We start from the raw sequence: 15,589 nt of genomic DNA on the forward strand, positions 1-15,589 counted from the left end.
TGTATTTATGTAAACTATTTATTACTGATAACAAGATTGCAACCGTGTATTAAATAGCTGGAAACGCACAAATATTATATGATTGGTGAGTACTAAACGATTTATTGTAATCTACTATTGTCTCATAAGGTAGAAATACGGTGTATTCTGCACTTTTCTTTCAAATTAAACTCGGTATCCTTCATCAGAACCATCGTTTACAACATGTTTTCATTTTTTTTTTGGTATATTAAAGCAATTTTACTATTTGTGGTAAATAGTTTTTTGGGAGTAATAGTGCATCATTAAAACAATCATTACGTTCTACATCGCCGGTAGACAAAAACGTGTGCATAAACACATACCAATGTTTTATTTAATTAATTCATCATCATCATCATCATCCTCGTTAACGAAATTACATATTGCTTTGTTTGTATAAATAGTTTTGCCCTTACCGATAAACGTTTTAGCTGTAAACAACATTAAAATGGTTTACTAAAATGGCTTGTTTTAAAGTAAATGGAAAGTTACTTGGTTTTCTTGTTGCGTGTTTGACCGTGAATATTGTGACAGGTATGTTTGATATATATTTGTCGGAATTGTTTGTTTTTTGTCTTTGAATTTTTGATATGTTCCGATGTTAAATGGGGTTGTCCGGTTAGCGCACTCGCTTCTCACTAAGGCGACCCAGGTTTGGTTAGTGGTCTCCAACCCGGACAAGTGGGTTATCTCCGGGTTCTCCGGTTTTCCCCACAACACAATGTACACTCTTGCGGAATATCGTGTTAACGATAGTGACTTAGTATACGATATAATAAATTTCTTCTCCATCGTTGTTAAATATTTAATGTTTAATCTACTAAATATGTCCTTATATTTATGTTATTTTATGTTCTGTAATTTGCGAGAAAGTCTACGAGGTCAAGTGAGGTCAACACGTTTATTCTCTCTAATTTATGACTAACATGAAAGTATTGAGTTACATAATAAAACAATGCAATGTAGAGGCACAAATAAATTATTGAACATTGATGTAAACACATAACCATATTATCGTATTCAAAATACATAATATAGGATATCGTACTGGATCAGTAGGTAATATTATATTATTCGATTGTATGCACAAACATGCCTTTCGATTTGTAAAGGCTATGGACAGTTTTCGTTGTTCCCACGATAAAGCGAACAATAAAATTATAATGTCCTATCCTAGCGAATCTCACGGTAATTAATATCGTAGCAAACATCGGCACTAGACGATCCAGACATAGTGAACAGAGCAACAATGCCAGACTGGCAACGGCGTTTTACTACAGTATGATAGGGACAATATGTTATGCACACAACGATACACGCCTAACACATTCTAGCCGTCAACGTATCGAAGTGGCTTATTAAACACGACTATCTTATCAAAATGACAAAAGAAACAGTGTAAGCCTAACATATCTGTCAACGGTATAAGACTACCCTTTTAAAGCGGCCTAAGAAACAGGATAAGCGGGCAATGTTACAATACTGGCCCATCATTACGGTCACTAGAACAAAGACTTCACTATCATAGCGGTCAACAGTACAAGATTATACTATCATAGTGAGCAACGGTACAAGACTACAACATTAAATCGGTATAAAAATGCATGACTTCACTAGTATAGTGGTCAACAGTACTAAACTGCACTATTATAGCGGTCAACAGTACAAGACATTTACATACTAAAATACCAAATACCAATATGTCTGTAACCACCTTCGTTTCACTGGCAACTGCTGTCGAATACAATAGCGCAGCGGGAAACGAATTCGAAAATAATGGCACTCAAAGCTAAAATACATTTCTGATTCTAAATCGTCCAAAGGTGCTGTATCTCTACATATGCCCAAAATGATTACGATCTTTTTCAGGATGGGCCTGGTGGGAGGCTCTTGTCGGTAAGTCAGTTAAGATATCGTGAAAAACAACTTTTAACCTCTTAGCAATACTGGTTTACTATCGAGAGAAGGTTCTTTTAGCAGGAATTAAAGCCACGACCTCTTTCGGAGGACACTTTAACACCTCACTTTGATATGATGGTGTTTTATTCAGGTTATATTATACAACTTATATTTTCGCTAATATTTTCGCTGCGATGTGTTTGCTATTTCAAAATATAAAAAGCTAAAAGTTGTTATTTCTGTAATGGAAAAATGATATGCAATATGCAATGTTTATAAAGTAATAAATACTAAATATATCTTGTACGGTCGAAACGTTCAAACACTGTAACAAATTTATTGTCTATTTATTACTTTCGTCTTGTGTTTTTTTATTGAAGCTAGTGGGAAACTCGGCTGTCAAATCGACCATTTCTGACGAACACTTCTGGAAGTATAGGGTGGATTAATAAAATGTACGGATCACCGGTGACGTGCGGCACGAACATAATCGCCCCACACGGTCGATATATATGCATAAATCCAATACGTTTAGCAGCCAATTTTAGTATGAACGTATTTGACACCGGGATAAAAAACACGTCGGCCGTCTTGATTGCAAGGTGAATATAACTAGTTAAACATTCATGATGATGATGATGATGATGATGATGATGATGATGATGATGATGATGATGATGATGATGATGGAGAGGGCGATACTGATTATGATTTTCCAGGTTGTGGGGTTGATGATGGTGTGGTAATATCATGACAAACATTATTTACTTTTGTCCGATTCTATCATTTAAGTTTACAAAACTATTCTGAAACACTTGGGATCTGCTCGGAATCCAACTCAATGGCGATAGAGTTCACTGTTGAAGGCTATCTGTCTGCATCTTTCTTCACACAGGAATCAGGTATTTGAACACTAGTTAACAGTTTGTGAGGTTGTGCTTTACCTATATATTTTCTTTATTGCCTTCAAAATTAAATAAATTTAACCCCCTCAAAGGTGAAAAAAATTCAGTGCAGATTGTCAGAAATTGTAATTTAGCTGGCGCTGAATTGAATATATGTGGTTTAAATACCCTTTGGTAAGTGCAATTACCTTTAAAACTTATTTTCCATTCAAGTCTTCTGTAAGCATCCGAAATTTATGAACATAAACCAAATATCAAACAATTTTTTTGTTTGCCCAATTTTGTCACAGCATCGGGCAGTCCGCCAAGCTGTGGTGGGACATTCGTCGAACGTCGTGGGAGTCTCAGTTCTCCAAACAATCCGTCGTCCTTCAACGAAAACCAGGCTTGCTTGTACAACATTTCCGTCACTGGTGTGCTCTCAGTGTGTCTTGAAATAGAGTACATACACGATGTTAGGCTCGTTCTAGAAGTGACCGAAATTGAGCGATCTCACTCAAGCAGGGACTCGGCTGGAACTAAAGTGACAAGGTGTGTACCGGACACAAGGTTATTACTGTCTATTCACTTCATTGCGCAGAAAAAAATGACCTGAAATTTTGTCTGAGAAAGTTCATTTCTGTCAACTGGCGACTATCAAGTAATGATCACAAATTAAAACTGCAGATATGTTTGTGTTTTATCTTTACAGAATTAACATCCGCAAGAAAGGCACATGGTGTTCCCAAAACAACAAGTTGTTAGTGTACCAAATGAACAGATCATATTCTAAACGAGCAGGATTTCGGGCAACTTACAGATCATTTCTTCGGTAAATATGCTCATCCTGTTAAGTTTTATAATGGTGCGTTATTCTTATCACTTGCAGTGTAACATCATTTTACTTAATTAATGTGAATGCGATATTTGTTATTATTGCCATACATAATAAGGTACTGATATACAATCGGGTTCGGCAACAATTATAAAACAGCATTAAAACGGCATTCCCTTTAATGTGTCCTAATAATGCCTGGACTGGAAAGTAATGATATGATCATTTTTTGCATACGCATAAAAAACATACATTTGGTACAACACAGTCATGCTAATTTGTTTTAAGTGACTGAATAGCATGACATAGAAGAAGAAAGATAGATTAAAGAGAGATAGACAATAAAAATAAGAAAATATGTTTTCGCAAAATCCCTGTATGCCAGTATGTAATGTATATTTTGAAGCCAGAACTTCAAATGTCTTAAAACCTTAAGGAAGCAACTATGTATTTCTGTTCTCGTTGAAACATATATTCAATCCTCTCTTTGATTTCCATAAGTCTAACTGTACAGTAATATATGAGTACCTATTAGCTGGTATTCTTTTAGGGAATTACTTGTGTCTGTTGCAGTTAACCGAATACTTTTCAATAGGAAGTGTTCTGGACAGCATATAAAAAAATACGGATTTAACATATAATGCCACTCTTTTTGGACATATATTTCAGTGAGGAAGCACCAAATGAATGGGAAGATCATGTCGGTAAGTCAGTTTTAATATCTGACATAAAACTATGGAATTTATGGAATCATACTTATCTTCTTTAGTAGAAAGTAACGCTGGAATCCATTTTAAATGACACTTCTGGTAGGGATCGAACCCACGACATATTTAGGGAAAGACCAATTCCTTTTAAGCTTGATATGAATGCATGTAATGCCATTCAACATTAGTCTGATACGATGGTTTCATGATGTCATAATTTACGCCAATATTTCCCCTTTATCGTTTGCAATGTTTCCTAATACAAACAACTACTGGTTATATTTTTTGTTATGAGAACATTTGTCATGCATTGTTTCAAAGATTAAACAATAGTAAACATTACTTGAACCGTCTCAACTCTCAAACAGTGTAGCTCAAGGCAGCGACTCATGTTTCACTGTGTATGTGGTTGTCATGCGGAACCTCACATAATAATTATATTCATGCTGTGTTTTAATTGAAGAAAGTGGACGCCTCGGCTGTCAGGACGGACAGTTGTTGACAAACACTTCCGGAAGGATAAGGCCGATATATGCGCCGTTCGGACCCCAAACGACGTGCATGAAATATATAGTAGTCCCATATGGGCGATACATATGCATACAGCCATTGGGTTCATCAGTAATATATAATATGAGCGTATTTGATGTCGGAAATAGCCAGTCGTCTGTCTTGATTGCAAGGTAAAGGCTACTCATTTATCATTTTAAAATCTTTAAAATTTGACACGGTAATATTTTTAACCATATTCTTTATAAATATTCAATAAAACATATTTTTGGGTAGCATAGAATACGATGATAACGTTGATGACGACGATATCGAGCGCGATGGGGATGACCATGACGACGACGACAACGACGATGAAGACAATGAAGATAATGACGATGATGATGATGATGATGATGATGATGATGATTATAATGATGTAGGTTAAAATATTGTCTTTTTTAAGTTTACAAGATATCGATTCCGAAACGGTAGGCGACCCACTTGGAATCTGCTCGGAAACCAACACGATGGCGATAAAGTTCTCTGTGCAAGGCTATCTGTCAGTCTTTTATTTCACCCAGGAAACAGGTATTTGTTCACCAGTGAAAAGTTTGTGCGGCAAGGCTTTCGCTATTCCGGTTTCCGACAGATGCGGAGATCGGTATTTGTTTCTCCATTGCATTTGTCATTCAACTTAGATACCCTACTTAAAAGCCTAGTAATAAAGGACAATGATATTGGAAGAAAGTCAAACTAAATGTCGTTGAACACAAATTGTGTTTTGTTAGCGCAGTCAGTTTTTTTTAAGAAGTCTTTTTTTACTAAATGTCGTTAAACACAAATTATGTTTTGTTAGCGCAGTCAGTTTTTTTAATAAGTCTTTTTTTAGAGCTTCTGTAAGCATACGCTTTTTATTGACCATAATAACATATGATAAATAACTGCTGACTGATTACTTTCGTCATAGCCACGCGTAGTCAGCCAAGCTGTGGGGGGACATTCGTTGAGCGTAATGGAACTTTCACGTCTCTAAACTATCCGATGTCCTACAACGAAAACCAGGTGTGCGTGTACAACATTTCCGTCCCCGGTGCGCGCACACTTTGTCTGGATATAGAGCACTTGGACATTGGTGACATGGATACGCTGCTTTTACACGTGACTCATCCGAGAGGGACTTGGAAGTGGGAGGACTGTACTATAACGTACGAGAAAAGGTATAAACCGGAAATACCGTTTTGAATGTCGATGCACTTAATTTCTCAGAAAAAAATAATTAACTATAACCTAAAACATGTTCGTGACTACCAAGTGGTGATTTAAAAGTTTGTCTTCCAGAAGTAAAAATACATATTCATATAAAGGCTTTGTTTTTTATTTAAAACAATCACACGAGAATAAATCATCATTCTACACTTTTCAGTGCTTTATTAGTGAAGTAAAAAAAACGGTAATTAACTTCTTAAAACAGTGATTAATATAAATTTCATTTAAAGTTAAGCCCACTTTCACATCCTTGATTACAATTTAAAGTGACGTTTCATTTTCATATAATTAAGCGTGCTTTTCTCCAAAACCACGATTAACCTTTATTTTATATCATTATCAGGCATTCAAATTAAAATGCAATATGTCTGTTTCAGTGTAATATTGCAATATACCTCGTAAAGATCAAAAGTAAACATTTTATAGTTTTCGCCAAGTTTTGGGGCTCAAGCAGTAAAATGTTCTGCAATCTTACATTGAAACTAAAAACCAGTATCTATACCTAACTTAACATAACGAAAATGTTTCAGTGAATACATCCTGACCAGTGGCTTTCAATGTTTCGACACTAACCAGATGACAGTCTTCCTATTGTCACAATCCAATTCAGAACCACATCAAGGATTTCGGGCAACGTACATATCGTCCCTTAAAACATTGTATTCATTTTGTATATTGTCTTAAGTTGCACATCAAATACCACTCCTAAAGTTTAGTTTGTGTTATGCAAGATATCAACTCTTCATACATATGCAACAATAAGATATCTTACATGTGACCATCAATATCTCTGTTCTAGTCATTATAATGATTAAAATCTAATTGATACAAGTACATGGATATATATGGAATATATAGAGTGTACATCCATGGAAATTTTGTGATTAATTGAAGAAATAAAAGTCGAATGAAAAAGCTCTGTAGTTAGTTCTATAATTGCTAATGGAATGGTTAACATTTTTCAATAATGGTTATACGATTTTGATTTGCTTAGAATGTCATTAATTAAACGAATTATTCTACTAATTTTCTAAATCAATTATTTGCATAGATTGACATCAATAGATTTACATAAGTTGATTAAAAAATACTGCTAACGTTCATAGGTTCTGTAAATAAAAACCGTATTAAAACAATATATTTTTACGAGGAAGGCGCACACGGTAAATGTTTCGCCCCTAAGTTGCGCCCCCTCTTACACCAATTCCTGGAACTGCCTCTGCTAAAGACTCGAATTTAAAATTGTTTTCAAATTATATTCTGTCTTACAGAGCAATACTTGTAAGAGAGTCAAATTAGGAGTTTCATTCTAATCTGTGTTCGACCGGTTTCTTGACGATATAACTTTTGCTGGAACCTTATTGTACATCTCTGCGACTAGGCACCGTCGTGTAGACTTCTCATAAACCAAATTCACTAAAAAGTAACTATATTTTTTGTTTTAAAAATGTTATTTTCGGCAAAACTAACCCTATTTTCATATTTTTATTAAAATCTTATTTTCGCGAAAATAACTTTATTTTAGCCAAAATGTAGCTATATTTTATTTCAAAAATGTTATTTTCGCCAAAACTAACCCTACTTTCAGATTTTTATTAAAATCTTATTTTCGCGGAAATTACTTTATTTTAGCAAAAAATAACTTTATTTGAGGAAAAAATAACCCTATTTTCGTCAAAAATGCTATTTTTGTATTTAAGTCATACACCTTTGAGACAAGACACTTTTCAACTAAGCCATTTAGGGACCAGGCTCACAGTTGCTTGAATTTGGGACTTTGGTTTCAGACAGTCGAGTTGTCCTAGTGGAGTGTAAAGGTGCTCGAGTTGATCTCCTGACATGACAGAGGCAAAATTGAGCAAGGGTCATTCTTATATGATTTTTCTAACCATAATTTGTATCATGTCCTTAATTACTGATCTATTAAGAGTTGTTTTTCACTCATCGTTCCAAGACCTTAATCTTGTTTGTACGTTATGTCTCTCTCGTTTAGTGTCTGTTTCACCTTAGTCTTGTGCCTTTAAATAGGGCCCTTGCATTTGTTTCGCTACTGGGCTTGTCCCTGTTATGCCCAATGCGATCTAAGGACCTTTAAAGCGCACATTGTTCATTCTTAGTATAAATCAGAAATAATAACAATTCTTTATCAATTTTTTACTAAAGGGCGTTACATTCCTGTTTACGCCATATGAAGCGATAATAGCTCCTGTCATGTTATATTTTAATAGTACCCAAGTATTCACTCAATTGTAAAAAAACAAATATGGCAGTGGCTATAAAATGAAATAATAATTTTTAATTTCTGAAAAGAGACCGCATTAAATCATGACCCAATAGAAATTCAAAACAGTGATTGCTGTAATTTTCCTCTGAATACTATCCAAAGGCAATCGACATGTTCCTAAATGCCAACAAGGTCTTTCTCTGCTCAGTCAGTACAAACAGACGCTCTTCAACGCTCTGCAGATAATTAATGACTTTGATAAGGGAATGATTTTACATAACTTAATTTATGCCACATATCTCTACAAAAAAAACACATTTTGGTACTTATTCTGGTGCACTTGACAATGACAATATTATATTAATAATATATTTAACAACACAGATGTAAAAAGAAAACGTATAAAATATATACGTCATACGGGTCTTAACGAATCATCATTATCTTCATCATCATTATCATCGTCATCGTCATCATCATCACCATCATCATCATGTTTGATGTTTTCTAACTACCAAACTTCGTTCAATTGCACGCACTCGGAATGATCACATGACCATTCGAAGGTTTTGGTAGCACACAATAACACAATGAGAATCATACGGCTAATTCCAATAATAAGAACAGAGTAGAAATCCTTTTGAGAGGCACAGGGCTAGGGCCCAGACGACACAAGATGAGAGACACAAACCGAGAGACACAAGATGAGAGACACAAAACGAGAGACAAAAAACGAGAGACACAAAACGAGAGACACATAAACGAGAAACACAAGATGAGAGACACAAAACGAGAGACACAAGATGAGAGACACAAGATGAGAGACACAAAGCGAGAGACACAAAGCGAGAGACACAAAACGAGAGACACAAGATGAGAGACACAAAACGAGAGACACATGATGAGAGACACAAAACGAGAGACACAAGATGAGAGACACAAAACGAGAGACACATGATGAGAGACACAAAACGAGAGACACAAGATGAGAGACACAAAACGAGAGACACAAGATGAGAGACACAAAACGAGAGACACAAGATGAGAGACACAAAACGAGAGACACAAGATGAGAGACACAAGATGAGAGACACAAAACGAGAGACACAAAACGAGAGACACAAGATGAGAGACACAAAATGAGAGACACATGATGAGAGACACAAAACGAGAGACACAAAACGAGAGACACATGATGAGAGACACAAAACGAGAGACACAAAACCAGAGACACAAAACGAGAGACACAAGATGAGAGACACAAAACGAGAGACACAAAAAGGGGGACACAAAACGAGAGTCACATGATGAGAGACACAAAACGAGAGACACAAAACGAGATACACAAGATGAGAGACACAAAACGAGAGACACAAAATGAGAGATATAAGATGAGAGACACCAAACGAGAGAAACAAAACGAGAGACACAAGATGAGAGACACAAAACTAGAGACACAAGATGAGAGACACAAAACGAGAGACACAAGATCACAAGATACACAAAAAGTTCAAACGACACAAACAGACCACACATGCAATATATTTATAAATATGAATGGGGTAACTACCTTGGAACGGTCAGTAAAACACCAAGTTACTTTCAGTAAGAGAGAAAGGACTCAATATGTCCAATATTTCATAGAAAAAGACTCATTTAGGCCCGTACGGCCGAGATGTTTACTTTCTATAAAATGTTGGACAGTTTAAGGCATTTCTCTCACATTGCTCCTCTTTGTTAAAATATGAGACACTGACAGAAATCATGATGATAACGCTTTGCTTTAGTTAAAATATTGGACACTGACTTAAGCGCACGGGAACATTTTAATCTACCTGATTTCTATTGAGTATAAGGCCAACAAAACAAACATGTTATAGTCACTATGGTTATTAATGACAATTTTCAACAGTTATATATTCACTCATAATTAATAATGACATCAATATAAAAAATGTGTTGTGTTTTGATATATATTCTTGCCATAATATCATTTAATGTTACAATTTACACAAGTAACAGTTTATCGGGTGTAACATTATGTTACTGTAAATAACCCCAAAGTCTTCATTTTTATCGCTTAAAATCGACTAAAAATGTTGAAAGTTTTTTTTAAACTCAATAAAACACAAAAAAAGTAGTGAAAAAGATACGAATAATATGTTAAATAGAATTTTGGACATAGAGAATGAAAAAGGATGATTTTGGTACTGCGACAGCCCCATTTGAGTACGTCTGCTCCAACAAACGGTCAGTAAGCTGTGTTCTAGCGCAAATTTCCAAAGCTACTACACCAACAACACGCTGAGAGCGACTGTAGCCACTCGTCTGTACACAGGTTATTATTAGTTTCCTTTAACGTGCAGAACGCAAACATCAGGCGATTTTTCTATAAATTGCCTTTAAAACAAACCCTGATGTTTTGAATAACATGTATAAAAAACTTCGTAGCTTAACATACTAACACAATGAATTGGCAGGTTCGAACCCTGTTTACGCTTTATCATTATGCATAATAGCGGAAATAGCGAAATAGCAAACTTCTAAAAATATATGGTGAATTACAACAGTTGAAATCAATGAATGTTTTTTTAAAAGATGACACTAGTTACGGTATATTTTATGTACTATAGCATGTAAATGTATTTCAGCCAGAGTCGGCGAGCAGGTTCTATCTGAAACGACGGGCCATATATGAACTGCTGTCAGATCGTACAAGAAAGCAGCAGACGAACAACTTGAGTCAATGAGCGAAATTATACAAAGTAAACGCACAGCACACCCAAATGGTAAATACGAAATATAAACCATGGGTAGAATCCGGATTATAATCAGTAGTCTAGTTTTGTAAATCAGTGCGTTTCTGCGTTATTATTCGGCACCCTGTAAAACACGAAGTATTGTTGTAGCTTTGGTGTAGTCGTCGGCAAGCAAATAGTAATCATTGGTCTTATTGCCCAAACCGTCGAAGGTACAAATATCGCCAGATGCACAAGAGACACTCTTTTTTATTTTTAGCCGTTTTGTGTAATAAGTTACTGTAAATTATTACACAGTATCTAAAATTTATATTAAAAAATACTAGCTGTGTATTCTGCTTGTTTTTTTCTTCGTGTGATATTCAACAATAAGTATTAACTGTTTTAGATGTAGCATCTACAGAGAAGAAATTCAAAGGCAGCATTGACGTAAGTAAGGTGCCAGAGTCGAATGACAGCAAAATATCGAGAAACCCCCAAACCAGTTTTGAACTTAAAATTAAATTTTTAGCACTTTCGCGACCATGAGAACGTTTCATTTACATGTTTTTCAAAAGAAATAAATTTAGAAATTGAGTGTGTTTTGTTTCGTACTGTCTATATTTACACAATCACATGATTATCTCATATAATGTTGGTATTATTGGAAAGGAATTTGATTGATATGTTTTATTATTTAAGTCAAAGGCAAATTTTGTTATGCTTACTATTGTCCGTAAAGTAATACGTTTCTTTTTCTGAACAAACAAAACACTGTTAAATGATACATAAATATTATGGGATCTCAATCAAATTCATATTCACCTACTTTGGAATCGGATTCCTGGAACAAGTTATTGCGCGAACAACATTACTTCAATCCCCAAAATGCATACCCTCTGATGTCAAGCGCCAGACATGGAAACTACTTGTAGTTTATTTACTAACGTATTTTGGGTATTGCACGGTTGAAAACTGGAAAATATTACGACGTAACACAGCTAGAATATTTTCGATATACAGAGAAAGGACACAAAATACTTTAATGTGATAATCAAGAACCCTAAATATTAGTATTAGTCTTGTTTGACCAGCATTTATTTCAAATGGTATTTTATCAAATATGAGCATTGAATGAGATAAAAAAACAAACCGAGTATCTATGACAATATGATATACAACGATGCATAACAATAAAGTAAATTTCAAATTGAGAATTAACTAAAACTAGTTTTAGTTTACAATGAAGCACTGTATGCATTTTGTTACGTATTCAATTCAATTTCATTGGTTATTTGATTATAACATGTATCAATTTGGGAAATACTTTATTGTCATTGCCTTTATTGATTCTAAAATGTAGGCAATCATTATAAGTGATCTTGCTAAAGCAAATGCATAATAAACCTCAGTAGAAAACTCGTTGAATTTAGTTAAGCTAATATAACCACTCAGGAAAATAAAAACGTTTACGTCGGGTTGGTTTGTTTAAATTCATGTAAATATATTGGTAAAGACGATCAATACGAATCTTTGATCTTTGTTAATTTCTAAGTTTTAAAAGCTCCCAGGGACAGTCCGTGTTTACGCAATACATTGCAACAAATCCGTAGTCACCTATAGCCTTGTAGTAGGCGCAGAGAATATTCGACGAAACAGAAGATAGCGACTCGTCTGTCGGTTGAACATCTGAAAGTTATAAATATTCGAATTATTCATTATATAGATTAAAATGGATAACCCCGTACGCTAATCGTCAAAGAAGTTTGCAATGATATGCTCCCATAATACCCTTCATTGACTCTGAGAGTGTTATTACTTTCGCCCATATTTTGTTACCAATCTATACTATCTGATTGGAGCTTTACGTTTTGTGCAGTATACTTATTCGGTATTAAATGTCTTCGTTGGAATATCATCATGTTGTTAAGGTAATTCATAAATGAAAACATATGTCGAAAATCAAATGAGACTGTGGGGCGCCTTATTCATCGTGTTTCTTAGTAAAAATCGTTAACTTTATGACAAATTGTCTAATTTTAAACAGTGATTATATTTAACTACACCTTTTCGCTATCACATTTATTCATATGCGCTTATTGTTTAAAATTTGTTCATACTTATTTTTATAGTGTTTATGTAAATACATTCTTAGTTTTCTTTTAATACAACTTATAGAAAAAAACAGCCTTTCAATAACTTGAACATTTTTTACGAAGATGCTTTATGAACATGACCAAAGAAAAACAGGCTTCGCCTAAATAATTTAATACAAGTTTATGTTATAAATGTTGAAATTGTCTGAGCAAAGGAAACGTATATGGTATATGATGTCTAGTGATGCTCATATATGTACGCACTACAGTTAGTTGCAACTTTGACGGGGTCATTTTGCAGAATATTGAATTAAATTCAAAGGTTATATTAGCTTTATCCATCATGATAAGAATCATTATGAAACCCTGAACTGGTGTATCGTCATACGTGTATAATGGATAATCTCAAATGCATGGCAGGAAAACAAAATCATGCTTTACGTTTTGAAAACTTACGTTTATGTCATGAAGCCATTCTTGTATACAAGGCACATTCAAGTGTTTTTGCTGAATACCCGTTTCCTCCGAAACTTTCTTGAGAAATATCTCGTAATTTGATATTACCTGATAATAGTAGAAACAGAATACAAACAAAACACGTTTTGATAAGGATAAAACGATATCAAAGGATAAAAAAATGACAAAGATAAAAAATGTTTGTCAATATCAACAACACTAAACATATATTCAAGGGTGATAATAAAGCGCGTTTTATTACAATATATTAGTACATAACAGAACAAAACATACAACGTACACCGTCTTAAATACGTATATTGTTCATATATCAACCGATGCGTATTTTTAACATTCACATTTTCTGACCGTTCCATGGCGGTACCTAACAATCCTTGATATACATACCCAGTTTTATCATATAGTATAACTGCACTGGGTTGTTTGTGGAGTTCTGTGCTGTTGTTCCATGTTTCTTGTTTGTGTGTTTTTTGTGTTTTTTTTTTGTTCTATGTCTTTGGCGTTTACCCTGTGCCATTAAACGGGGTTAATGTTTAAAGTTTTGGCTACTGAGCTTGTTTCTGTATATTTTTTTTTATATAAATATATGTACAAGTAAATTGTTTTAAATATATAATTGGAAGTTAAATTTAACTTGTATCTTTTAAAAGTTAACACTGTAATTACAAGAGCGTCTTTAAGATATAAAGAAACTTTCATTATTGTCAAAAACTATTCATATTTGTTAACAAAGAGTTTTTTCAATAACAACGAAGAAATTCTTTCTGAGATTAATAATACATTACTAAACAATGGAATGTAAAATCTTCAATATCAGTAGTATTACTATACAATTCCTTACTTGTTGAGGCGTTCGATTTCTGGCATATCTACCTGATCGAATTTTAAGTGTATGCACAGAAAGTCTAGTAAAATATAAACGAAAGATTTATGATGTAGTAATATTTTTCATATTCTTAAGTAGTTTTGACTTGTCTGTATATCAGTAAAACAGAACTATTGATACTGGGATATATCACTTTGTTCTAAACAAAGAAAATAACTCAGTTTTATAATAATAATAATTGATTATCAAATATACAAGAAAAAAAACTCAAAAATAACAATTCAAAAGTGTATTATTCATTGTTTTATCCTTAAATCTGTGATGTTGTCCTATCAAAGCTTTTATCCACAACAGTAAAGGAAAATGAAAAAAACTGATTATATGGAAATCAATGTGTATGTAAGATATAGTGAATGGAACAAATAAAATTAAATTCAACGCAAAAATACCTTTTTGTCCTGCATATTATCTCCTCCTTTTTTCAAGTATGGTTTTGCCACGGCACACGTTGCTAGGCAGAGAAAACACACAAGTATCCCTGGGTTTCTCTTTATTATGGATACCAGTTCTAGATTTGCTTAGTTTTGCATAGCAAATTTCTCAGGTCTCTTTTTTCTTGCAGCAAAAAAACAAACAATATCACATATTTAAAAGTCTTCCATTTTATATTCTCTAAACGTCATTCATTAAATATTTTATAAAGAAATGTTTAGTAACATAACGTACTATGTCCCAGCATCCTTGAGTTAATGTCTATCTCATAATCTGAACCCAATCAAATTGCCACAAGCCTTCTTGCAAAATTAGAAAGGTTATTTTTTGAAGTAGGTAACTATTTTTACACCAAGCCCCAGGACCATCCTAGTCATATGTAGTTTTAAAAACCACCCTTTCAAACAGGACATTGATGACAGACACGTGTTTTATGAATTCAATATCATATCATGATATTTGTAACTAATTGTAAACTGCTCGACACTCTGAGGAGGATCGGCGGGTAAGAATAAAGCTTTTACGTGTATTTACTACATAATTTCAAATGAAATTATAATAATTCTACAATGTAGTTGCGTAAAATTAACATAGATCATAATATAATTAACTTGAAATACCGATGTTACTTT

The 15,589-nt window shown here is 34.0% G+C and overlaps 1 protein-coding gene across 2 annotated transcripts; it reads left to right on the forward strand.

Annotated features, from left to right (window-relative positions):
• Positions 1-422: 422 nt before the first annotated feature.
• On the forward strand, positions 423-7,013 carry LOC128220383 (cubilin-like). 2 transcript variants are annotated; one of them, XM_052928756.1, is made up of 12 exons: positions 423-555; positions 1,891-1,917; positions 2,301-2,522; positions 2,713-2,822; positions 3,116-3,356; positions 3,517-3,636; positions 4,309-4,343; positions 4,810-4,912; positions 4,964-5,029; positions 5,302-5,426; positions 5,806-6,055; positions 6,635-7,013. In XM_052928756.1, exons 3-12 carry the CDS (start codon positions 2,374-2,376, stop codon positions 6,786-6,788), a joined length of 1,353 nt encoding a protein of 450 aa, XP_052784716.1. In that variant the 5' UTR covers positions 423-555; positions 1,891-1,917; positions 2,301-2,373; the 3' UTR covers positions 6,789-7,013. The 2 variants fall into 2 exon arrangements, with proteins under 2 accessions (XP_052784716.1, XP_052784715.1); XM_052928755.1 differs by having other exon boundaries at positions 4,810-5,029.
• The last annotated feature ends 8,576 nt before the right edge of the window (positions 7,014-15,589 follow it).

This window comes from Mya arenaria, chromosome 15 (assembly GCF_026914265.1).
Source record: "Mya arenaria isolate MELC-2E11 chromosome 15, ASM2691426v1".
NCBI classification, from domain to species: Eukaryota; Metazoa; Mollusca; class Bivalvia; order Myida; family Myidae; genus Mya; species Mya arenaria.